The sequence below is a fragment of the Lampetra planeri genome, chromosome 18, assembly GCF_965212315.1.
Source record: "Lampetra planeri chromosome 18, kcLamPlan1.2.h2, whole genome shotgun sequence".
Classification (NCBI taxonomy): Eukaryota; Metazoa; Chordata; class Hyperoartia; order Petromyzontiformes; family Petromyzontidae; genus Lampetra; species Lampetra planeri.
In genome coordinates, this window is record NC_136124.1 from 7,511,170 (window position 1) to 7,538,299 (window position 27,130).

The window sequence follows — 27,130 nt, forward strand, 5'->3', positions numbered from 1 at the left end:
TTCATTACAGGTCGTCCCCCGTGTGAGTTTGTGTGAGTGCGAGAGAGGGAGGGAGAGGGAGATTAGACGTGTGTTCTCAACGAGTTCCCCCACCACCCCCCTACCTGGACAGATTAACGCCACGGAATGATTTGACTAATTTACCGCTGGTATCGCCCAGGGAAGTTATTTTCAAATTAGCGAAAACGTTGTCGGAAAATGTCAGCGAGGTGGCTGATGCTTGTTAGAGAATTGTAGATGTCTGTGACATTGGCTTGGGCTGGGAATTTCCCAATGGTGCGGCTGAGTTGAAGATTATAATGTTTTGTCTCTGTCAAGGTTAATGACAACCACGTGCGTTCAACAAAAAGGTGTGGCCATCTCCGTCTTCTATCTCTGCTCTGAAGAAGGGCCATGACCCGAAATGTCAGCCTGTTATATCGTTGTCTGTTTCGAGGCAGCGATAATAACTAGTGGTGAGTTGTATTTGTTTGTTCTGTACCCAAGTCTCCCTTGAAACATACTTTTAGACCTCGTGCAATATCTATTTACAGATTATGTACAATCACAGCAGGCACATTTATTTTGTAGAGGGAAGCAATCAGAGGCAGAGGAGGAGAAGGGGGGGGCGATCTTGAGTCTGGATCTGCACAGGGGCAAGGAATCGACAGCACGGAGGACTGTGTGAAGGAATTCTATACGATGGGGGCAGCAGAGGAGATTTTGGGACGTCCCACTGAGGAGAAGGTTAACCTCAATAGAGGACCTTGGTTCCTAGAGCAGAGTACGTTGGAGTAGAGATGAGAGAGAGGCAGGAGAGTGTGGAGGGGAGTAGAGTGAGATGAGAGGTAGGAGAGATAGGAGAGTGCGTGGAGGGGAGTAGAGTGAGATGGGAGAGGTAGGAGAGTGCGTGGAGGGGAGTAGAGCGAGATGAGAGGCAGGAGTGCGTGGAGGGGAGTAGAGTGAGATGGGAGGAAAGAGGTAGGAGAGTGTGTGGAGGGGAGTAGAGCGAGATGGGAGGAAAGAGGTAGGAGAGTGTGTGGAGGGGAGTAGAGCGAGATGGGAGGGGAGAGGTAGGAGAGTGTTAGGAGGGGAATAGAGTGAGATGAGAGGGTAGGAGAGTACGTGGAGGGGAGTAGAGTGAGATGGGAGAGGTAGGAGAGTGCGTGGAGGGGAGTAGAGTGAGATGGGAGGGGAGAGGTAGGAGAGTGCGTGGAGGGGAGTAGAGTGAGATGAGAGGTAGGAGAGTGCGTGGAGGGGAGTAGAGTGAGATGGGAGGGGAGAGGTAGGAGAGTGCGTGGAGGGGAGTAGAGTGAGATGAGAGGGGAGAGGTAGGAGAGTGCGTGGAGGGGAGTAGAGTGAGATGAGAGGGGAGAGGTAGACAGGAGAGTCTTTGGAGGATCTTGAAGACGGTCATCGTGATTTGGAGAAGTCCGGCAGCCGCATTTTGGGTCATGTGGAGTTTGGCGATGGGGAATTTGGAGAAGCCCCATTAATTAATCAGAATCAGAATATATGTATTCGTACTGGAGGAATCCGATAAGCTACAAATATTTTTCACAGATGTCCAGTAGAGCGAGTAAGAACTTTACAACAACAAACAGTAAAAAAAATACACGATAGTAGTGCAAAATACAAGAAAGGTAAACAAATCACAGAAACACGTAAAAAATAAAGCGATACCATCTCCATCCTACCAGGAAAAGCCCACTGTGGTATCACCTTACTTTACAGTCGCAACGTGGCCACAGTTGATAGCTTAGCAAAGTGACTTATCATTTGGATATTTATAGCAACAAAATGCATGTTTCTAAATGTGGAGGGAAAACGCGGAGAAGCCGGATAAAAATCCACGCGACCACAGGGAGAACATGCACACTCCAAATATACAGGCGTCATGGTCGGGATCGAACCTCCTGCATACCAGGCGCCGTGGCGCTCTCCTTGAATAAATAAAGGCTAAAAGTTATAATTGCATAATCAATTACCAAGCTGTCGGAAAGGCAGTAAAACAACAGCAAAAACAGTCCCAGACTATACGAAGACAACACACAGCCCCGCAATAAAATTGTGCTTTTAGAATGGAACTCTTTGAGTCACGGATTCAGGATCCACGTCCGTTTGCCTGCACGGCACGGGGCACGGCACATCCTCCATCATCAGGTGGTGAGACCAGGGAGGGCTTTAATGTCGCCCTCTATGTTGTCTCGGTTGCTGGTTGACTCGAGGAGGAGGCACCTGACGAGTAACCAGAGCCATAGTGAGAGGGATACTGGACGCGGTGTGCCGGGCGTGGATTTATTTTTCGAGTCACTGACCCGGACAGACCCGGCTGAAATTAATTCCTGGGCCGAACGCGTAAAGCACGCACGATATTTACCGCACGTGCTTGTGTCTCAATTGACTTCCTCCCTCTTGCAAATGTATTCCATTGATTCATTGACTGAACGAATGATAGATGGGTTGGCCGACTGATGGACTGATTGGATAAAACAAACTGCAGCTCCCCCTGCCGTCAATAGAGTGGTCTGGAACCTGGTGCCATTTTAATAAAGTCGTGTGTTCTCCGTCGTAAAAATAATTGACACCCATTTGTTTACCAGGGAGTCAATGGGTAAACAAACGGAGTGGCTGAATATACAGCCACCTATTCAGGAGGGTCCTGCCACATTGTAATGTTGAACCAGTGATCGTATTGAACCAGTGTCGGTATTGTTGAACCAGTGATTGTATTGAGCGTTTGCCTTCACGTGGGAGGGAACCGGACACCCAGGAGAAACCCCGGCACGCCATCGTGCGAGTGTAACTATGAAACACTCAAACTCCCAAACTCAACCCACTTGCTGCACTGCCATCTCCCAGCCGCGGGCTTGTTCGGGAGTCCCGTCATTCTCGACGTGACCCACCAACCCCTCGCCAGCACAGCGCAAGGCGTGCGTCACCGCGTCGCCCGGCTCTGCCAATCTGGTCATCGCCCGGTGCCTGTGGGCAACGTGGGGTGGAGGGGTGGGGCAATGGGGGAAGGATTTGAGGATGCGGGCAGTTCTAGCGGGTGGTGCATTTTCCCCATTGATGTTGAAGGGGTGCGGGCGGGGGGGTCGACAGAGGAGCGATAGTGGGGGAGAGAGCCAGGCGCGTGGCCAGCTTAGATCGCTGGTCGCCGCCCCCCACCACCACCCTGCCCCCCCCCCTGCCGCCTTACCCCCTAACGTCGCGTCCCTTGGGGCAGTGCGGTGCGACACGCTCCAATTACAGCAACAAATGAATTTGTAAAGATGCCCTGAAATGCACACGGCCGCGATCCCGGGAGCTGCTGAATGATTAGTGAAAGCTGTAATTAATATCGCCGGGCCTCATGCACAATTCACCAATCTCCGACGTAGGCGGGGGAAGTGGGGAGGGGGGGGGGCACGGGGAGGGGGGGTCGGTGACCCCTCGAGCGGAACGTCCACGGCGGCAGCGCGGGCGGTGAGCAGTGCGGTGTGAGCGGCCGCGGGCAAAACAAACAAACACACACGCAGCACCCAGGCGCGCAGGGGCGCGCGTTCAGCGGGCGCCGCAGTGACTCGAAGTGTCCCCGCGATCTGTGTTGTGACCGTTAGGAAGAGAGGGGGGGGCTAGAGGGGATGATGGTGATGCTGATGATGGTGATGATGTTGATGGTGATGCTGGTGATGGTGACCGTTAGGAAGAGGGGGGGGCTAGAGCGGATGATGGTGATGATGGTGATTATGGTGATGATGATGGTGATGATGGTGATGCTGGTGATGGTGACCGTTAGGAAGAGAGGGGGGGGGGCTAGAGGTGGTGATGGTGATGATGGTGATGATGGTGATGATGCTGATGGTGATGATGGTGATGATGCTGATGGTGATGATGGTGATGCTGGTGATGGTGACCGTTAGGAAGAGGGGGGGGGGCTAGAGCGGATGATGCTGATGATGGTGATGATGGTGATGCTGGTGATGGTGACCGTTAGGAAGAGGGGGGGGCTAGAGGTGATGATGGTGATGATGGTGATGATGGTGATGCTGGTGATGGTGACCGTTAGGAAGAGAGGGGGGGGGCTAGAGGTGATGATGGTGATGATGATGATGCTGGTGATGATGGTGACCGTTAGGAAGAGAGGGGGGGGGAGTGGGGCTAAAGGGATGATGGTGATGATGGTGACCGTTAGGAAGAGAGAGGGGGGGGGGGAGTGGGGTTAGAGGTGGTGATGGTGATGCTGGTGATGATGGTGATGATGGTGATGCTGGTGATGGTGACCGTTAGGAAGAGAGGGGGGGGGGGGGGGCTAGAGGGGATGATGGTGATGATGGTGATGCTGGTGATGGTGACCGTTAGGAAGAGAGGGGGGGGGGGGCTAGAGGGGATGATGGTGATGATGATGGTGGTCGTAGTCGAGACGGGAGTTGGCATGACCCCCAGGGGTCAGCCGAGGAGGAGACGGACCTCACGCCACGCGGCGGTGCTTGATGAGGACTCCAAGAGTGGTCCCTGGAGGAGGTGTGAATTAAAAAAAAAAACAATCACATTGATTCTGCTGCTCCTTTATGGCAAGAACGACTGCACGGAGCCTCACACGTGTGTGACAGTGGAAGACCTCGCGCCAGGTGGTGCTGCTTGATGTCATTATATCTCGGAGTTTGGGGGGGGGGGGGGGGTCAACTTTGAAACGGCGAACAGATCTAGCTAGAGGGAAGGAAGCAAGGGTTAGTTGTTGTAGCGACATCAACAGCATTGGCCGTGACGAGGTCTGGACCCACGTGAGCATCTCGCGCTTTCTGATGCGCTTCTGCGGCCGTCTGGAACGCTCTTCCGATATTATGAAGCCACCTCTGCTTTGCATTTTTAAACCGTCTAGATTGAAAACTCGTTTTTTATTGCTTTGTGTTTAGTTTGTTGTCCTTCCCTCGCGCCTCCGGTGAGCGTAGTTGGCTACGTACGGCGCGAAAGAAGTTCAACATTCACGTAGATGCACACAAGGAGGAAGCAGTGGCTCAGTGAGACACGAACAGACACCACGACAACATCGCTGTGCTGCTGACCCCACGTGGAGATGGAACCCATTGCTCCCTCCCTCCTTCTCCACACAAATGGGGTCCACACCTCCTTGGACACTGAGATCTTTGATTCCGTGCTTTTCTCCGTTAACGAGTGTGGCTTGCACCTCCGAGCAAAAGAAAAAAACGCCACCGCAGATGAATAAATGATGGCGCGGGTTTGTGTTGCCGGAAAGAGTCCGCTCCTAGACGCTGAGAGTAACCACACGTGGTGTCGCGAGCGCATGGGGGCAGAGGGGACGAAGAGGGCATGGTGGGGGGCACAGAGCGGGGCACAGGGGCATGGCGAGGGGGGGGGGACATTTTTAGCCAATTTAGTGAGTGGGGCACAGGGCAGGGTGACATCTCCCCTCAAGCTCCCATCTCTCCACTTGATCTCCGTCTCCCATCCACCTCCACTCCATCTCTAGTCCACCTCCACTCCATCTCCCATCCACCTCCACTCCATCTCTAGTCCACCTCCACTCCATCTCCCGTCCACCTCCACTCCATCTCCAGTCCACCTCCACTCCATCTCCCGTCCACCTCCACTCCATCTCCCGTCCACCTCCACTCCATCTCTAGTCCACCTCCGCTCCATCTCCAGTCCACCTCCACTCCATCTCCCATCCACCTCCACTCCATCTCCCGTCGACCTCCGCTTCATCTCCCGTCCACCTCCGCTCCATCTCCAGTCCACCTCCACTCCATCTCCCGTCCACCTCCACTCCATCTCCCGTCCACCTCCACTCCATCTCCAGTCCACCTCCACTCCATCTCCCATCCACCTCCACTCCATCTCCCGTCCACCTCCACTCCATCTCCCGTCCACCTCCACTCCATCTCCAGTCCACCTCCACTCCATCTCCCGTCCACCTCCACTCCATCTCCCGTCCACCTCCACTCCATCTCCAGTCCACCTCCGCTCCATCTCCAGTCCACCTCCACTCCATCTCCCATCCACCTCCACTCCATCTCCCGTCCACCTCCGCTTCATCTCCCGTCCACCTCCGCTCCATCTCCAGTCCACCTCCACTCCATCTCCCGTCCACCTCCACTCCATCTCCCGTCCACCTCCACTCCATCTCCAGTCCACCTCCACTCCATCTCCCATCCACCTCCACTCCATCTCCCGTCCACCTCCACTCCATCTCCCGTCCACCTCCGCTCTATCTCCCGTCCACCTCCGCTCCATCTCCCGTCCACCTCCACTCCATCTCCCGTCCACCTCCGCTTGATCTCCCGTCCACCTCCACTCCATCTCCAGTCCACCTCCACTCCATCTCCCGTCCACCTCCACTCCATCTCCCGTCCACCTCCACTCCATCTCCAGTCCACCTCCGCTCCATCTCCAGTCCACCTCCACTCCATCTCCCATCCACCTCCACTCCATCTCCCGTCCACCTCCACTCCATCTCCCATCCACCTCCGCTCCATCTCCCGTCCACCTCCGCTCCATCTCCCGTCCACCTCCACTCCATCTCCAGTCCACCTCCACTCCATCTCCCATCCACCTCCACTCCATCTCCCGTCCACCTCCACTCCATCTCCCGTCCACCTCCGCTCCATCTCCCGTCCACCTCCGCTCCATCTCCCGTCCACCTCCACTCCATCTCCCGTCCACCTCCGCTTGATCTCCCGTCCACCTCCGCTCCATCTCCAGTCCACCTCCACTCCATCTCCAGTCCACCTCCACTCCATCTCCAGTCCACCTCCACTCCATCTCCCGTCCACCTCCACTCCATCTCCCGTCCACCTCCACTCCATCTCCCGTCCACCTCTGCTCCATCTCCCATCCACCTCCGCTCCATCTTCTCTGCTTGCGGCACTGCAAGTGATTTAGGGGGGTGATGCTAGGAAGCTTGGTGGCAATGGGATTGAGTTTAGCCTGATAATAACAATCAAAGTAACCCTAAACCCATCTCTAAATGTTAACCCTGCAACTAAGATTAACCCCAAACCCTTAAACTGATCCTATCTTAACCCTCGTCTGAGTGCAAGTCCTGAATAAGAACGTCCACGTATATATGTTTTGTAAAGCCTTTGGTCAATCCACTGCTTGATGAACGCTTCCCGATGCCCTGTCGGTCGTGGGGGTTGCTTGACCATACGTCACCGCACTGTCAGTGCGGGCTGATGAAGGCCGGGCACAGAGTTGCGAGAGCGCACAGTTCCAGTACGGCGATGGATTTCTCTGCACTGCGATCCGCATCCCACAAGGCAACCCCGGCGGTCCGGTGACAACCAGCAGTGTCCCATACAAGCACCAGCCATCCTCAACTGTGCCTAGCTTCTGAGATCGGGCAGATTGTGGCTTAATTCTGGGCGCTTCGTTTCACGGGCGCGAGGAGGTCGGACCGCCCGGAACTCGCGGCCCGGGTGCGTGGCTACCGGATGAGAGCCGATCGGCTCCGTTTGGCGTTGCGTTTTAATTCGACCGCTCTCCCGTCAACGTGACACTAAAAACAATTCCCAAGCGGTCGAACCCCCATGCAAGTGCTAACCAGGCCCGACAATTTCCTGCTTAGCCTTGCCGAGATCTGATATCGGGGGGCACGTTCATGGCGGCTTGGTCGTAGGGATCGGCTTCGTCGAGCTCACGACACAGACAGACAACCGACAGAACAACGAGTCCACGACTGCGCGGGTCATCCCGCGCGCATCTCATTAAGGGGTCGGCGCCCGCGGTTGATGCAATTAACCCAATTGGAGCGGCGGCGCGGTGAGGGCAGGCGGCCGCTCCGCTGATTGAGTCCTCGCGCTCGTTAAAGGCGCTGACTGATTGGGGCTACAGATGCTGCATCTTACCCCGGGAATGCTCGTTAGGGAGAAGCACTTTGCACGATGAGCGATTAGCGCTTTGGGCACGGAGCGCGCGCACGCGAGACGGGGGGGGGTGTAGGGGGTGGGGGGGCAGCCCTCCACACGTGCGGCTGTGGTCGGGCACAGCAGAAAGCTCTCACCTCCCCCCCCCCACCAATTTTGCGAGCGAAAATGAACATTTGACAAACGGCTGAACGCTGGCTTAGAAAACCCAGGATCTCAGTTTGTTCCAGTCCAGCACTCTGACCTCTGTGCCACCTTTTACCTCTGACCTTTGTGTGAAAATTAACATTTGACGAACGTTCGATGTAATTTTTCAGCGCTCAGTCGATACCGGTCACATTTTGTCCGCGTTTCGCTACGGCAGGAAACCGGAGAACCCAGAGGAAACCCGTGCAGAACAGGGGGAGAGCGTACCAAGGCCATATAGAATAGACACCCGAGTTGCGAATTGAACCCAGGTCTATTTCGCCGTGAGACACGCGCGTTGCGTTGCATCAGACTTAAACTAAACAATTTGTATTTTAACAGGTAAGGCCCCCACCGAGCTGTGTAGCTCTTTGTCAGAAGCGACCTGGCCACAAATGATAGCTCAGCCAAATGGCTTCTCACGTGGAAATGTGTAGCAGCAAAATACTCTAAACGCGTGACGTCGATTCTAAATGTGGAGGGGAAACCCGCAGGACTGGAGAAAACCGCGCGAGCACGGGGAGAGAGACACGCAAACTCCAAACATGCATCAGAGTCGGGATCGAACCCACGACCTCCTGTATCAGAGGCGAGGTAGTTAACATCTCGCTACCGTGGCGCCTGCTAGCAGGCTGCGTTCGAGTTGGCGTGCGGATGGGGCACCGTCTTGGTTTGCGTGCCGCTGCAGCATCACCAGCTACTGCTGCTACTGCTGCTAGTGCTGCTGCTGTTGCTGCTGCTACTGCTGCTAGTGATGCTGCTGTTGCTGCTACTGCTGCTACTGCTGCTAGTGATGATGCTGTTGCTGCTACTGCTACTAGTGATGCTGCTGTTGCTGCTGCTACTGCTGCTAGTGATGCTGCTGTTGCTGCTGCTACTGCTAGTGATGATGCTGTTGCTGCTACTGCTGCTAGTGATGATGCTGTTGCTGCTGCTACTGCTGCTGCTACTGCTGCTAGTGATGCTGCTGTTGCTGCTACTACTGCTAGTGATGATGCTGTTGCTGCTGCTACTGCTGCTAGTGATGCTGCTGTTGCTGCTGCTGCTGCTGCTACTGCTGCTAGTGATGCTGCTGTTGCTGCTACTACTGCTAGTGATGCTGCTGTTGCTGCTGCTACTGCTGCTAGTGATGATGCTGCTGCTGCTGCTACTGCTGCTGCTACTGCTGCTAGTGATGATGCTGTTGCTGCTGCTACTGCTGCTAGTGATGATGCTGTTGCTACTGCTGCTAGTGATGCTGCTGTTGCTGCTGCTGCTGCTGTTGCTGCTACTGTTGCTGGTGATACTGTTGCTATTGTTGCTGCTGCTACTGCTGCTGCTGCTACTGCTGCTGCTGCTACTGGTGCTGTTGCTGCTACTGCTGCTGCTGCATGTGACTGTGGAGCCGCCCAACGAACGCGGCGCCCGTCTCCCCGTGCGGGCAGGAAGACGATCCAGATCCGGATTGTGGACGACGAGGAGTACGAGAAGAACAAGAGCTTCTTCCTCGAGCTGGGGGAGCCGCGCATGGGGGACGTGAGCGACAAGAAGGGTGAGCCATGGGCCCGTGACCCGGCGCACACGCACGCGCCGACACGCACGCGCCGGTACACACGCACCGGTACGCACACGTACCGATACCCTTTCTGGCAATAAAACAAGTCCCATGTTATAGCTGCTCAACGAAGGCTATAAATGCCCTGATAGTGGCATTGTCTTTGTGCCGTTCGCTTTTTGACGTTCTCTGGTCTAACACCGTTTGAGACGAGGCTCTTTCGAAAGCTGTCTCTGGCGTGGACCAATCGGTCTTCAAAGACAATGCGCGTGTATTATCAGAGCATGTGTTTTGTTTGCATGTTCTCCACAAGCACGTGTGGTTAATGCAAAAGGTTTCTGTTCAGTGTTTTAACATCCTACCACCACCTGTTTTATTGCCAGACAGGGTAAAACCTATTCTTAAATGTTGATAAAGACAAAGACACACACACGCACACCACTACGCACGCACCAGTACACACGCACCAGTACACACACACCGGTATGCACACGCACCGGGACACACACACTGGTACACACACACACCACTACGCACGCACCGGTACGCACTGGTACACACACACACCGGTACGCACACATACTGGTACACGCACACACCAGTGCGTACGCACTGACGCACGCACCGGTACACGCACAATCTGCACGATCCGCGGTCACAAATCAACTGCTTGATGGCCACCGCATTCGATGGGGGGGGGGGGGTGGCCCGGTGACGACGCGGTGGTGTCGCGGCACCCCGAGGGCCGGGGGAGCGGTGATCGATGCATCGCGATGGACCGGCCGCACCGCCTCCAAAGAGAACCGATTTATTGTTCCCCATCTCTGGGCTTCTTTCTGAAAATAATAAACCAGCCGGGGCACAGAGCAAACGGATCAATGGACGCGAAGCGTCCGAGATGAATGGCGGACGTGCGGTCCGTCAGTCCGTCATTGAGATCGCTGCCCCCCGCGGAGAAACGCTTCAAATTAAGGTTTTGTTCAAAGTGCTTTTGGTAATTTATCTCGCTCTCACCTGCGGTCCCTTTCCTGTTTGTGCGGCTCACTCTCGAGCACGTACGCGTACGTGTGCGTGATGGTGCGTGCGTGTGTGATGGTGTGTGTGCGTGTGTGTGCGTGTGCGTGATGGTGTGTGTGTGTGTGTGTGCGTGATGGTGTGTGAGTGTGTGTGTATATGTTGTTGTGTATATGTGTGATGGGGTGAGTGTGTGTGTGCGTGATGGTGTGTGAGTGTGTGTGTGCGTGATGGTGTGTGAGTGTGTATGTGTGATGGTGTGTGCGTGTGTGTGTGTGAGTGTGTGTGCGTGTGCGTGATGGTGCGTGCGTATGTGTGTGTGATGGTGTGTGTATGTGCGTGATGGTGTATGTGTGCGTGATGGTGTGTATGTGTGCGTGATGGTGAGTGTGGGGAACCGTAGTGCGGTAGTGTAGCAGTTACCGCGCTGCGCTACGAACCTGGCAACCCGAGTTCGATTCCCGCTCACGGCCGACACCAGTGACGATTCACTGAATCGATCATGGGCCTCCTCTAGGTCGACTCAGCCTCAAATGAGTCCCTGGTGCGATGTAAATATTGAGCCAAAGACGGCTGGGTGTGGAGCTGAGCACACCATCCCATCGTGTGCCCTGGCAGCCTTCATAGGTGCTGCTCGCTAACAGCACTTGCGCCAACAGTTTAGTTTCTGATTCTTCCCCCGCACCTCCGGTTAGCACGGTTGGTTAAATACGACACGAAGGAAGTTCAACATTACATAGAGTACATACACGAGTCTGTTAAGGATCTAGGGGGGGGGGGGGATATTTGTCTTGCGTGTATTGTTGACGTGAGTGTCCCCATGTGTGACTGCGTGTCTGCGTGTGATCAACTGCTGCTCTCACGTTGTCTCTCTTGTTTAATCGACGTCTGCTGATTTCCCGTCGTTCTCTCTCTAACCGTGACTGACGCTCCTCACTCTCCCGTCTCCTCTCCCGTCTCCTCACTCCTCCTCGCTCCTCCTCCTCCTCACTCTTCCCTGCAGCTGCTCTCCTGTGGTGTGAGCACGGTGAGTTCCTCGCGTCCTCTCCGCGTCCCCCGCGCGTCCCGTTGCGCAGGTGTTTCCGTCGGGTCGCCGTGATCCCCGCGTGACGTTCTCGCGACTACGACGCCACAACCAATTCCCGTGACCGCATCGCCCGGAACTCGCCGGAATGCTTGCGCCCGATCTCATCAGATATCCGCGCAAGCTAAGCAGGGGTTTCAGCCTGGATAGTGCTTGCGTTGGGCTAGCCCCGTGCGAAACAGGTGTTGTAAGCTGCGGGGCTACGCGGTGCACGATGCAGAAAAATATTGTCCACTTCCTGTGTTTATATCCACTCACCCGCACGGTGTGGGGATGCCCTCTTCCAGCAGTGGAGTGACATAGGGCCCGATCCATTCACGCATGTACCTGTACCATAATATTAACACTCATGGGAAATTCCACATTTGTCTCCGTAGAATGACCACTGCTGGCTACCCACAAAGTGGTATAAATTGTATCTACCACGGTAGAGATGATAGGCTGAGCTATCAAACTATTTACATTTAGCGCTGGGATTTTATGGCCAAGTTTTGGGATACGTTTGTCCATGCCAAATCCTTAACAGCAATCTAACTTGTACCAAAATTCATTCCGATTGGATCATCTTGGCAGAATTATCATGAAATCCTCAACAATTACAGACAGACAGGGCTACTGCGTGGACACTTTCAACCTTAGTTGGGCAGTATAAAGAAAAAATAAAATTACACCACCAACAGCACCAGATTTCCCACAAAGATAGCAAACCCGTTCACTTCATCCAAAGTCCAAAGCACGTCTTCCTTGCAGAGGTCGCAACCGGGTACCCGATACCCGTACCCTACCCGATACACGGCTACCCGGCCGGGTACGGGTACCCGTTTGCGACCCTGGTGCGGCCGGGTACGGGTACGGGTAGGCCGTGAGTCACTGGTGACTCACCAGTGGTGAGTCACCGTTTGTCACTCATTTCCCAACGTCTTGTCTCTTCTCACAATTCAAGTTCCTAGAATCAACCCACCCACGCCTGCAACATTGCTTCATCCCAGAGGTCGCAATCGGGTACCCGATACCCGTACCCTACCTGTATCCGGCCGGGTACGGGTAGCCGGGTATCGGGTAGGGTACGGGTACCCATTTGCGACCCTGGTGCGGCCGGGTACGGGTAAGGAATCAAAACCCGTTTGCGACCTCTGCTTCCTTGTGAGATGTAGACTTTGGGTAAGCCTTAATGATTTATAACATAACTAGATTTTCAGCCCTTTGTCAATCAACTGCTGGTTGAAGGCCTCCGCACGCCGTGTTGGATGTTGGGGTTACTCAACCATACTTCACCGGACTGGTCAGTACGGGTTGGCTGCGAGCGTAACGGTAACCGCACGCCTCTATCGATCCCCCGTCCGTCGCCGCCCCTCGTTGTTTGACGAGCGCGTTGCCGTGCCCCGCAGCAGATGGCCTCTCGACTGAGGAGTCGGAGGCCCGGAGGGTGGCGGCGCTCGGGAAGCCCGGCCTGGGAGAGCACCGCAGGCTGGAGATCATCATCGAGGAGTCTTATGAGTTCAAGGTGACGAGGCCGCCCCTGCTGACTCCTGCCGACCCACCCACTCACTCGCTAGCCCGCCCGCCTACCCACTCGCCCGCTCACTCGCCGCAGCATCCAGTCACTCATCTGCCCGCTCACTTTTGCCCAGCCGGACACCTGCCCGCCCGCCCGCCCGCCCGCCTGCCCACCTAGTCCCCCGCCCGCCAAGTCACCTGTAGGCCCACTCACTTGCCCGTGTGCCTGCTCACCCTCCCGACCGCTTACCCGCACGCACACCTGCCTCACACCTGCCCGCACACCTGCCCACACACCTGCCCGCACACCTGCCCGCACACCCATGCATCAGGCCACCCACCTGCCCACTTGCCCACCGACCCAATCACCCCCCTGCCTGCTCATCCACCTGGCTGACCACGCAGGACGCTGGGCAGCCGCCTGGTCTCAAGCTGCCAAACGTGCCGGTTAGGCCGCCACAGTCCCAGGTTCAGAAAATCTGGCCCGGTTCTCCCCTCCCCCCTGCTCTCCGCCCCCCCCACCCCCCGCCGGCATTTGAATGTTTTGTAAAAATCTGGATTTTGTGGCCGGTTTAAATGTTTCTGGCCTCATCCTCGACTCATGACGTGAGAAAGGGCGGAACTACCTGCACGGTCAGCAGGGCCTGCGAGTAGTGAGGACCACGTGAGACCGGGCGAAGAGGCCGCTCACGGCGTGGGTGAGGCCGGTGATCGAGTGGGTTGTGGGGGGAGGCTGCCAGCTCACCATTTACCCTGGTTAAGCCTCCCAGAAATGTGTAAACCATAGCCTGGCCAGCAATCATCAGCGGTGCAGGGGATTCCGTGGCCTACTAGCTACTGATGGCCCAAGCATCCAGGCCCCAACCTCTCCAGCCTCCGTTGCCCTGTGTCGTCATAACCCAGTGCGGACAGCCGGAGCTTCTATGGCCGTGAAATGAAGGTGAGGTTTTGGCCGCTGGAGTGGAGGGTTCTGTGATGTCAATCACTTACTTTCATTTGTAAAGCGACAGTAGATTGGCAATTAAGCAAACAAATGATGTAATGAAAATGTAAAAGTGAACCATGGAACGTGTCGTGGATTGTAAGTCGTTTTGTTGTATCGGCAGAGCGATAGGGTGCATGCTTATGTTGAAAACGGAAGCGTGGTTCCGACTCGCTGCTACATTCCCGCGGTAAGATCCCTGACACCGTTTGCTGGGCAGCACGGGGGCAGCACGGGGGGCAGCACGGGGGGCGGTGCGCGGTGCGCTGAGTCGGTGCACACACCGGCACACACCGGCACCGTGTGAAGGTTCCGCCAGCCGGCAGCCCGGCGAGAGGTTTGCCAGGGTGCAACACCGTGACACGGGACAAGGGACAGAGAGATGCTGGAAAGTAGACGTGGGACAGATTTGTGAGAAGGAGATGGGACAAATGCATGAACACAAAGATGGGACGGAGACACGGAGCAGTGAAATGGGACGGGAAAAGGACAAACGCATGGACACGCATTGGACAGAGACATGAACATAGATGTGAAACATAGATGTGGGACAGAGACACAGAACAGAGACAAAGACCTACAGTTCATGTTGAACAGACACACAGGATGGTGAAGCAGGCTGCCACCACTGAGGCCTGGCACCCCATGGTTAGGCTGAAGCCCGCCTGCCCCTGCTGCCCCCCCCCCCCCGTATGCTACCCCCCTACCCCCTTCTCTCTCCTCATGCTTAGAGCACGGTGGACCGGCTAATCAAGAAGACGAACCTGGCGCTGGTGGTGGGGACGCACTCGTGGCGAGAGCAGTTCGTGGAGGCCGTCACCGTGGGCTCTGGTGAGGGACCGGCACAGCACGGCTCAGCAAACACAATGAATAACACGCGTTGATCAACGCGCGTTGATCAACGCGCGTTGATCAACGCGCGGTGATCAACGCGCGTTGATCAACACGCGGTGAACAACACGCGGTGATCAACACGCGTTGATCAACACGCGGTGAACAACACGCGGTGATCAACATGCGTTGATCAACACGCGGTGAACAACACGCGGTGATCAACACGCGTTGAACAACACGCGGTGATCAACACGCGTTGAACAACGCGTGTTGATCAACACGCGGTGAACAACACGCGGTGATCAACACGCGTTGAACAACACGCGGTGAACAACACGCGTTGATCAACATGCGTTGATCAACACGCGGTGAACAACACGCGGTGATCAACACGCGTTGAACAACACGCGGTGATCAACACGCGTTGAACAACACGCGGTGATCAACACGCGTTGAACAACGCGTGTTGATCAACACGCGGTGATCAACACGCGTTGAACAACGCGTGTTGATCAACACGCGGTGAACAACACGCGGTGATCAACACGCGTTGAACAACGCGTGTTGATCAACACGCGGTGAACAACACGCGGTGATCAACACGCGTTGAACAACGCGTGTTGATCAACACGCGGTGAACAACACGCGGTGATCAACACGCGTTGAACAACACGCGGTGAACAACACGCGTTGATCAACACGCGTTGATCAACACGCGTTGATCAACACGCGGTGAACAACACGCGGTGAACAACACGCGGTGATCAACACGCGTTGAACAACACGCGTTGATCAACATGCGTTGATCAACACGCGGTGAACAACACGCGGTGATCAACACGCGGTGATCAACACGCGTTGATCAACACGCGTTGATCAACACGCGGTGAACAACACGTGTTGATCAACACGCGGTGATCAACACGCGTTGATCAACACGCGTTGATCAACACGCGGTGATCAACACGCGTTGATAAACACGCGGTGAACAACACGCGGTGAACAACACGCGGTGAACAACACGCGGTGATCAACACGCGTTGAACAACACGCGGTGAACAACACGCGGTGATCAACACGCGTTGAACAACACGCGTTGATCAACATGCGTTGATCAACACGCGGTGAACAACACGCGGTGAACAACACGCGGTGATCAACACGCGGTGAACAACACGCGGTGAACAACACGCGGTGATCAACACGCGGTGATCAACACGCGGTGAACAACACGCGGTGAACAACACGCGGTGAACAACACGCGGTGAACAACACGCGGTGAACAACACGCGGTGATCAACACGCGTTGAACAACACGCGGTGAACAACACGCGGTGATCAACACGCGGTGAACAACACGCGGTGAACAACACGCGTTGAACAACACGCGGTGAACAACACGCGGTGATCAACACGCGTTGAACAACACGCGTTGATCAACATGCGTTGATCAACACGCGGTGAACAACACGCGGTGATCAACACGCGGTGATCAACACGCGGTGAACAACACGTGTTGATCAACACGCGGTGATCAACACGCGTTGATCAACACGCGGTGAACAACACGTGTTGATCAACACGCGTTGATCAACACGCGTTGATAAACACGCGGTGAACAACACGCGGTGAACAACACGCGGTGAACAACACGCGTTGAACAACACGCGTTGAACAACACGCGTTGATCAACACGCGGTGAACAACACGCGTTGAACAACACGCGGTGAACAACACGCGTTGAACAACACGCGTTGAACAACACGCGGTGAACAACACGCGTTGAACAACACGCGTTGAACAACACGCGTTGATCAACACGCGGTGAACAACACGCGTTGAACAACACGCGTTGAACAACACGCGTTGAACAACACGCGTTGAACAACACGCGGTGAACAACACGCGTTGAACAACACGCGTTGAACAACACGCGTTGAACAACACGCGGTGATCAACACGCGTTGAACAACACGCGTTGAACAACACGCGTTGAACAACGCGTGTTGAACAACACGCGGTGATCAACACGCGTTGAACAACACGCGTTGAACAACACGCGTTGAACAACACGCGTTGAACAACACGCGGTGATCAACACGCGGTGAACAACACGCGGTGATCAACACGCGTTGAACAACACGCGTTGAACAACACGCGTTGAACAACACGCGGTGAACAACACGCGTTGAACAACACGCGTTGAACAACACGCGTTGAACAACACGCGGTGATCAACACGCGTTGAACAACACGCGGTGAACAACACGCGGTGAACAACACGCGGTGAACAACACGCGGTGAACAACACGCGGTGAACAACACGCGTTGATCAACACGCGGTGATCAACACGCGTTGAACAACACGCGGTGAACAACACGCGGTGAACAACACGCGGTGAACAACACGCGGTGAACAACACGCGGTGATCAACACGCGTTGAACAACACGCGTTGAACAACACGCGTTGAACAACACGCGGTGAACAACACGCGGTGATCAACACGCGTTGAACAACACGCGTTGAACAACACGCGGTGATCAACACGCGTTGAACAACACGCGGTGAACAACACGCGGTGAACAACACGCGGTGATCAACACGCGTTGAACAACACGCGTTGAACAACACGCGTTGAACAACACGCGGTGAACAACACGCGGTGAACAACACGCGTTGAACAACACGCGTTGAACAACACGCGGTGAACAACACGCGTTGATCAACACGCGGTGATCAACACGCGGTGATCAACACGCGTTGAACAACACGCGGTGATCAACACGCGTTGATCAACACGCGTTGAACAACACGCGGTGAACAACACGCGGTGAACAACACGCGGTGAACAACACGCGGTGATCAACACGCGTTGATCAACACGCGGTGATCAACACGCGTTGAACAACACGCGGTGATCAACACGCGTTGAACAACACGCGTTGAACAACACGCGGTGAACAACACGCGGTGATCAACACGCGTTGATCAACACGCGTTGAACAACACGCGGTGATCAACACGCGGTGAACAACACGCGGTGAACAACACGCGGTGATCAACACGCGTTGATCAACACGCGTTGAACAACACGCGGTGAACAACACGCGGTGATCAACACGCGTTGATCAACACGCGTTGATCAACACGCGTTGAACAACACGCGGTGATCAACACGCGGTGAACAACACGCGGTGAACAACACGCGGTGATCAACACGCGTTGATCAACACGCGTTGAACAACACGCGGTGAACAACACGCGGTGATCAACACGCGGTGAACAACACGCGGTGATCAACACGCGTTGATCAACACGCGTTGAACAACACGCGGTGAACAACACGCGGTGATCAACACGCGTTGAACAACACGCGTTGAACAACACGCGTTGATCAACACGCGGTGAACAACACGCGGTGATCAACACGCGGTGATCAACACGCGTTGATCAACACGCGTTGAACAACACGCGTTGAACAACACGCGGTGATCAACACGCGTTGAACAACACGCGTTGATCAACACGCGGTGATCAACACGCGTTGAACAACACGCGTTGATCAACACGCGTTGATCAACACGCGGTGAACAACACGCGTTGATCAACACGCGGTGATCAACACGCGGTGATCAACACGCGTTGATCAACACGCGTTGATCAACACGCGGTGATCAACACGCGTTGATCAACACGCGGTGATCAACACGCGTTGATCAACACGCGGTGATCAACACGCGTTGATCAACACGCGTTGAACAACACGCGGTGAACAACACGCGGTGATCAACACGCGTTGATCAACACGCGGTGAACAACACGCGTTGAACAACACGCGGTGAACAACACGCGGTGATCAACACGCGTTGATCAACACGCGGTGAACAACACGCGTTGATCAACACGCGTTGATCAACACGCGGTGAACAACACGCGTTGATCAACACGCGTTGATCAACACGCGGTGAACAACACGCGGTGAACAACACGCGTTGAACAACACGCGTTGATCAACACGCGTTGATCAACACGCGTTGATCAACACGCGGTGATCAACACGCGTTGATCAACACGCGGTGATCAACACGCGTTGATCAACACGCGTTGAACAACACGCGTTGATCAACACGCGTTGAACAACACGCGTTGAACAACACGCGGTGAACAACACGCGTTGAACAACACGCGTTGATCAACACGCGGTGATCAACACGCGGTGAACAACACGCGTTGATCAACACGCGTTGAACAACACGCGGTGAACAACACGCGTTGATCAACACGCGGTGATCAACACGCGTTGAACAACACGCGGTGAACAACACGCGTTGATCAACACGCGGTGAACAACACGCGTTGAACAACACGCGTTGAACAACACGCGGTGATCAACACGCGTTGAACAACACGCGGTGATCAACACGCGTTGAACAACACGCGTTGAACAACACGCGGTGATCAACACGCACACAACGAGGACGCGATTCGCCCCAGGAACGTGACACAGGCGTCGTTTTCGCGAGCGAGCACGGCAACTGGGTGCTACGCGAATTCCTTTAACGGCAACGTGAATGAGAACGACGACTTATAAGAGTGTAAAGGAAGTTGAACTATCGAAGGGAACCAGGACAGAACGAGGACGTCGTCTGACGGTGTCGGTCACGGCACGGAGTCGCGTGTGGCTACGCTGCGGTGTTGTAAGCACAGTCTGACGACGTGCTTATGAGTTTTAAATGACAAAACATTGTGTCACTGAGAACGAGAACGGCCTGTAACTCACGTTACGCTTCGCTGCGAACTGAACCGCAGCTACATTTGTCGTTGCAAAAAAAAAAACAACCCCACAACGAATGAACGATCGCGAAGTTGAAATCGCGCTGCGTAACAATGAAGAAGCGGCGGATGATCGCGCCACGCTCGCGACGCAAACGTTGCACTGGGACACGGCGCATGCCCTCGCTCGACGCGAAGGGCACGACACGAACATGCCACGGACACGGCGCGTGCCCTCGCTCGACGCTAACCTGACGGGCGCCCCGACGTCCGACGCGAGGGCACGACACGGACATGCCACGGACACACGCGCGCGCGACGATGCTACGCGACGCAAACGCGCGACTCGTGACGCGACGGCGCGGCTAACGAGAGCGGGGGAGCCGCTCGACGCGCTCTAATTGGCCCGTCCGTAACGAGCCGCGGACGCTCGGCCTGCACGACCCGCACGGGGCCCTGTCCGCACAGACTCGGGGTCGATCGCTCGATTCGCGGAATGAAATTAACGGAACGGCGTGAGCAGCGGCGGCGGCGGAGTTCGCGAGCGCCGCCGTCACCGCGAGCGGTTGCGACGTGAGGGTCCGTCGCCATGGCGACAAGGGAGCCTGCATTAATCTCTAAGTGGCAGCGCAGTTTTGGGACGGCGGGAGTGGGGGGGGGGGGGAATATTGGGGTCACGCTTTGTGGACGCCGCGGAAATTAAATGGCACAAAACTCACCGCGCTCACCCAGGGGCCAAAGATCTGTCATTGAAAACTGTTTGCCGCCTGGGGAAGAGAGAAAATATTAGATTTTCGGAGCCGACCGCCCAATGGGGGGGGGGGGGGGGGGGGGGGGGGAGGCCTGTGATTATCGTGGTTGCTTCGCCGCATGCCTTTTTCACGACTCTACAATCACCCGCACGCCCTGAGCCTCTGGTCCTCCTCCCGCGCCACGGAAACTCGCACCGCCACAGCCTCTGAGCTCGTCCACCCTCATCCCACGTTCCCTCACCCTCTGCCCTTTTACTGCATGACCCCTCACCCACGGCCTTCACCTCACATCTCCTAACCCCACCACCTCGTGCTTTCTCCATCCCATAACCCATAACTCCTGACCCCATGCCCTCTCACTCCACGGCACTCTCGCCGCAGTGCCTCTAACCACCAGAACACCCCACACCCACCTCTAACCGACCCCGTGACCCCTTCACGTCTCCTAACATCGCGACCTGACCCCCAACCCCACGGACCTTTCACCCTGCACCTCTGTACCCTCCCACCCCCCGTCCGCCCTCCCCCGGCCTTGCCACAGGCGACGACGATGACGAAGATGGCGGCGGCGGCGAGGAGCGCATGCCGTCGTGCTGCGACTACATCATGCACTTCCTCACGGTCTTCTGGAAGGTGCTGTTCGCGTGCGTGCCGCCCACCGAGTACTGGAACGGCTGGGCCTGCTTCGTCGTCTCCATCTCCGTCATCGGCATCCTCACCGCCGTCATCGGCGACCTCGCCTCGCACTTCGGCTGCACCGTGGGGCTCAAGGACTCGGTGAACGCCGTCGTGTTCGTGGCGCTCGGCACCTCCGTGCCCGGTGAGAGCGGGCGGTGAGGCGCGGGTGAGGCGCGGGTGACTTGCACCATCGCTTGCACCTTGTTTGCATTCAACTCGTAAGTCAGTGCGGTTGAGGTGCAGTTGAGGTGCAGGTGAGGTGCAGGTGAACTGGAGGTGTTACAGGGATGGTGGGCGAGGTGCAGGTGAGGGGGATGAGGTGCAGGTGAGATGGGTAAGTACAGGTAACACAGATGCGTCCGTCAGACAGGTGAGTGTGTGACAGGTGAGTGTGTGTCACAGGGGAGATGGGTGAGCCAGCCAACCTGCCATCCAACCTGCCATCCAACCTGCCATCCAACCTGCCAGCCAACCTGCCAGCCAGCCGTCGCGAGTTTCGCCTCGCGAGACGCCTCGCGAGACGGAGCTCTCAACGGCCCCGCTAGAGACGCCGTTTGCTCTTCTTCTCCACAGCCGGCGGCGACGGCTGCGAGAGCCAGGGAGCGACGCGAGACAAATCGTCGATGGGTGATTGAGCGAAGCATCAAAACAGCCTGAACGCGCAACGCGCAAACGAAATGAGTCCGCAGCTGCTACGTCTCAACGAGAGTGAAATATACACAGCCGGTTTCTTTTGTTCGATTAATCAGGCCCGGCTCTTTAATATTCAGCGCACGCCCACTGCAGCGCCACCGCCGCTCGAGTGCCGGCATGGGCCCCGGCAGGACAAGGCAGGCCGAGGGCCTCCTCCGAGTGGTAATTGCCTCCCCGTGCCACCCGCGCGGGGAGGCATCGCGCCACTGCACGGGTAATTGTCGCCACGGTCAGGAGAGATCACGGCACGCTTCCAAATAATTACATTCAACAAATTCGTCTTTGCGTCCGCCCGCTTAATCCGTCTCTGGGGGAGCGGGGGGGGCGAGTGAGAGGTCGCGGGTCAAATATTGGATGTAGGCCACGGCTCCGGATTCCTCCTTGCTGTGCTCCGCGATCCCACGAAGCGGTGGATGGTTAAGGTGCAGCACCAAAATAACCGCCCGCTCGCGCTGCCGCCGGCAGAGATGCCTGGCTCGACGGAGCTCTCGACGGCCCCGCTAGAGACGGTGTTTGCTCTTCTCCTCCATGCTCGCCAGACATCGTAGAAGACGTGCAAGTACCCACACCCTACCCCACCACTCCGAGACCCGCCGATCGACTGACCGCGGTTGTATACCCACTTACACGGCGAGGGGGGATTTTATAAAGTTGCCCCATTGTTTAAACTGCCGCGCTGCGAGATCAAATCGAACCGGTGACCTCTGGATTGCAAGTCCGGCGTGCTGACCGTTACCCCCCCCCCCATCAGCATCCCCACAATGCTATGAAATGACTCTGTAAATCGGTAGCGCAAAGAACAGACGGCTGTTATCTTCTTACGAACCCAGGCCGCGTGCCCCGGTCTTCAAAACGTGAGTATGCAAGTACGTTCATCAGATCGAGAGTAATAATACCCTTTGTATGTATGTATGTTGAACTTGTTTCACACCGTATGTCGCCAATCGTACTAATCGGAGGTGTGGGTGGAAGGACAACAAACTGAACACAAAAAGCAGTTCTAAAGAAATGGGTTTTCAATTTAGATGATTTCAAAGTGCATAGCTCCAGTGGCTTCCTTTAGAGTCGTTACACACGACTGTGATAGAGGGAGGTCCCCTTATTCGGTACGATGAGGCTGGTTGGCATCTGGTGCGCCACAATCGAGGCCTGTCCCACGTGTCGTGCTTCTTGTGACAGACGTCCGCGTGCGTGCGTGTTTGTTGCGTGCGTGCATTCCTCCCACTCATGTTCCGCCGCTGTCTCCTGTCCGACATCGCCGGCTCTCGTTCCCGCCGACAGACACGTTCGCCAGCAAGGTGGCGGCCGTGCAGGACCAGTACGCGGACGCTTCCATCGGCAACGTGACCGGCAGCAACGCGGTGAACGTGTTCCTGGGCATCGGCATTGCGTGGTCCATCGCCGCTATCTACTGGTGAGCGGGCGGAACTCTCGCACACACGGGCTGGGCCGCTAGGGACGGGGAGTTCCTGCCTTCGCTCCTTTTCCACTGGCTCATCCATGCCACGCTGGGTCAAGGCCCTCACAGTGCATTTGATTTTTTCCACTGGCTATTTGCCGAGCTGAGCCAGAACCAAACCGTGCCTTTTTAAGGTGCCACGGTGGTGAGATGTTATCTCATACTTTTAGGTTTTTTCGGTAAAGTCACGTAGGTAAAAATAATTTTAAAAAAGAAAATAATAATAAATGAAAAAAAATATATATTTTTTTTACCTACGTGACTTTACCGAAAAACCTAAAAGTATGAATCCTTGCAGTCATGAAAGCTTCAAATCTAGATGTTATCTCCCTCGCCTGGTATACAGGAGTGCATGGGTTCGATCCCGACCCTGACGCCGGCTGTATATTTGGTGTTTGCATGTCCTCTCTCTCCGTGGTCACGTGCATTTTTGTCCGGGTCCTCCGGTTTTTCCTTCCACATTTAGACTCAACGTGCGTTTAGAGTATTTGGCTGATATAAATTTCCACGTGATGAGCCACTTCGTTGAACTATCATTTTTGAGCAAGTCGCTTCTAAGAAAGAGCTGTATAGCTCAGTGGGCCTTACCTGGTAAAATAAAAAAAATAGATTTGTTTAATATACAGTACTCCTTTTCCACTGGCTCATCCATGCCACACCAGGTCAAGGACTTCACTCACAGTGCATGTGGTTTTTCCACTGGCTATTTGCCGAGCTGAGCTGGAACCGAGCCGTGCTACGCTGGCTTCACAAGACGTCTGAATCTGTACCTTTGTTCCAGATCGATGCTTGTCATTTTCGTTGTGCATCGACACACCAACGAGGGCCTCTTGTCTATCCGTGGCGTACTTGTAGAGCTGGGCTTACCCTGGAACTAAAGATGACACCACGCAGGGGTCATCGAGGACACTGCACGCCCTGAGGCCTATCGCTTTGTGTAAGATATCACCCGTGTTCTCAAGCCACACGGCAAAAAATAACTGAAATATTTTGTATGTACCTATTTTTAACTTCTTTCGCAGCACCGTACATATCCAAGCGTGCTAATCAGAGATGCGGATTAGCACGGTTGCCTAATTTTGACTTAAAATAAACAAACTTATATCTTGATTGCATTCAACTTCATCAAGCATAATACAGTTTTTCGCTTATTGCCCGCCGCTTCATGGCCACAGGGGGTAGATGGAGGGGGGGGGGGTAGGACCCTAAATTGCGAATCGGAACCCAGCGAGTGGGAACGACCTCCGCCCGTGAGCGACATAAATGCGGCGCTGCCGTGCCGCGTCTCTCTCTCTCTATATATCCACGCGGCCGCGCAGGTGGACAAAGGACGAGCCGTTCCGCGTGCAGGCCGGCACGCTGGCCTTCTCCGTCACCCTCTTCACCATCTTCGCCTTCGTCTCGGTCGCCGTGCTCATGCTGCGCCGTCGCCCGTCCATCGGCGGGGAGCTGGGCGGCCCGCGCCGCCAGAAGCTGCTCACGTGCGCGCTCTTCGTGCTCCTCTGGCTCATCTACATCGTCTTCTCGGGCCTCGAGGCCTACTGCCACATCCCCGGCTTCTAGACGCGCCGGCGCTCGGGGGTGGTCTGTCGCTCGGCGCGCGGCGGTGCGGTGGTGGGGTAGGGGGTGTTGTGGGCGTTGCGGCGGTGGGGCTGCTGCCACCGTCGCTCACCGACGTCGCCGCCATCGTCAACGTCGCTGCCACCGTCGTGGTTGTTTCGTCCGGGTGGAAACTCTGAGGCCTTGCGTTGCTGAGGACTTCTGAGAGCGCAATAAGGAAGTGTTAAAGTTCGAGTGCGGTGAGCTAGAATGGCTCGTGTCACGCTGCTGCTGCTGCTGCTGCTGCCCCGCACACGCCACAGATGCGGGTCTCAGGTGGAGCTCACCACGCTGGCGGTGGTGATGGCGGTGGTGAGATTATACATTTGAGTGGTGTCTCACTGACATGGCACCCGTGGCTGTGGCTCGTGATTTGCGGCCGATGGACGATAATTATCGGCCGACTTGGAGGTCGGGCGGCTCTTAGCGGGCCAAGTCCCCGCGGATTTCTTGGCGAGAGATTCTGCGATGCTCGGCGAGTGTTAGCGTCACAGCTGACGGACCTCGTGCGCTCAGCGTGGTTTATTCTCGCAGCTGATCCACAACTCATTTGAAGTCGAGTTTGCCGTGCCTGGGTGCCAGTGCACAGATCTCCCAGGGTGGTGTGTGCTGCCATCGAGGCACTCTGCTCATTAAGGACGTTGTTTCTAACCCCCGCGATGTTCCAGCCTTCACCGACTGCACTCCCGCAAAGCCCGATGTGTGAAGGATGCATGGACGCACACGTGGCTTTGTTAGCCCGGTGGCTTCAGGGCGCTGCTATGCCACTTGCAGCCATCGAACTGTCCGCGCCTCCTCCTCTGCCACCAACTGTCCGACTTTGCCACCCACTGCCCCACTCAGTCACCCAATACCACCTGTACTACCACCCACTGCCCCACGCCACTACCCATCGTCCCACCCTATCACCCTCTGCTATAGCCTACCACCGATTGCTGCTAGACCCGGTCATCCCGTCACTCTTCGCTGCCAAGTTTGTTCTCAGCCTGGTGCTTTACGTTGGCAGCATGGGCCATCAGTTCTTTAACCAAAAACAAATGAAAGAAAAAAAAGATCTATGCTCGATGTCTGCGACTGCACTTAATGAAAAACAAATGGTATCCCTCGTGCGGAGCCGCCTGCCACCACGGTCCGCTGTGTTGTGTTGTTTCGCAGTGATTTGTGAGCGTGAAAACCCTTTTTCGGTTGCCTTGGCGCGCGCCATTGGCGAGACGCTTCCATCCCTGCGTCGCTCGTAAAATCTCCTCGTCTCTAGCGATGTCGGCGCTTAATTGGATCGCGCTTCGACGATGCGTTGGCCTCTTCCTCGTGGCGTTGCTTTCAAAGCGATTTCCCGCTCACGTGAGCATTGAGGCTGCGTGCTCATCTCCTGTTTACAGGCTTGCAGCGGCAGTGGTGGAAATTCCACAAATTTTAACCATGGGGGGGGGAGTGGTGGGGGCCTGCGGTACAAGTCTATCCATGGGGCAAGCACTGGTGACTTCCCGACAGTGGTACTAATTTGTATCCACCCCAGAGGGATGATGGGTTTAGTCAACCCCTCCCCAAACAGGATTTGAACTAGCAACCTTCCGATTGCAAGCCGCGCTGCTGGGTCTGCCGTTGAGTCACCTGGACGGATAATCAATCTCATTTATACCCTCGGATGTAGATAGGTTGAGCCATATGTAGCGTCGTACCCGTAGGTAGGTATGTAGGTAGGCACGCACCTGCTGTGCGTGCGATGGCGCATACAGCCCCGAGCAACGTCTGAAGTACGTTTTACAGAGCCTTATTAAAACGTTAATTTATTTATATTATGTAACGTTGAATGCGATTTATAAACCCATCATCGTGTTGGGCCAGTGGTCCTTTGGTTTATTCAAAGTGTCTATCAACGCGTGTGTGTGTGGGTTGTTTTTTGTGTTTAGGCGTAAAATCCCAATCTGCGCTCTCTCGTGTTGAAGCACATGTACCAGTACCTGTATGGAACCCCACGTGATCTGTGACTTTGTTTTGTTCGCAAGCCGCCAATTTACCAGCGGAGATTCATTACCACCCAAGCTATGGAACGCCTTGCCACTTTAAATCAGGCAATCGGAGTCGGCAGATATATTTCAGCCTGCTTTAAAAACCCATCTCTTTAAAGTGGTCTTCCATCTCTAGGTTGATCGGTTGGCCCTGGTTCTGTTTGTGTTTCCTGCTTCCCATGCATTG

The 27,130-nt window shown here is 55.5% G+C and overlaps 1 protein-coding gene across 4 annotated transcripts in view; it reads left to right on the forward strand.

Annotated features, from left to right (window-relative positions):
- LOC144723586 (sodium/calcium exchanger 3-like) overlaps window positions 1-26,774 on the forward strand; it is a 63,951-nt gene extending 37,177 nt beyond the window's left edge. Inside the window, exons 4-10 of one of the 4 annotated variants that reach the window (XM_078602438.1) lie at window positions 9,458-9,564; window positions 13,054-13,169; window positions 14,269-14,334; window positions 14,876-14,975; window positions 21,047-21,325; window positions 23,158-23,290; window positions 24,655-26,774. In XM_078602438.1, the coding sequence (XP_078458564.1) occupies window positions 9,458-9,564; window positions 13,054-13,169; window positions 14,269-14,334; window positions 14,876-14,975; window positions 21,047-21,325; window positions 23,158-23,290; window positions 24,655-24,898 (1,045 nt within the window). In that variant the 3' untranslated portion in view covers window positions 24,899-26,774. The remainder of the gene's footprint in view (window positions 1-9,457; window positions 9,565-13,053; window positions 13,170-14,268; window positions 14,335-14,875; window positions 14,976-21,046; window positions 21,326-23,157; window positions 23,291-24,654) is intronic. The other 3 variants (XM_078602439.1, XM_078602440.1, XM_078602441.1) reach the window with 3 other exon arrangements.
- Window positions 26,775-27,130: the final 356 nt, after the last annotated feature.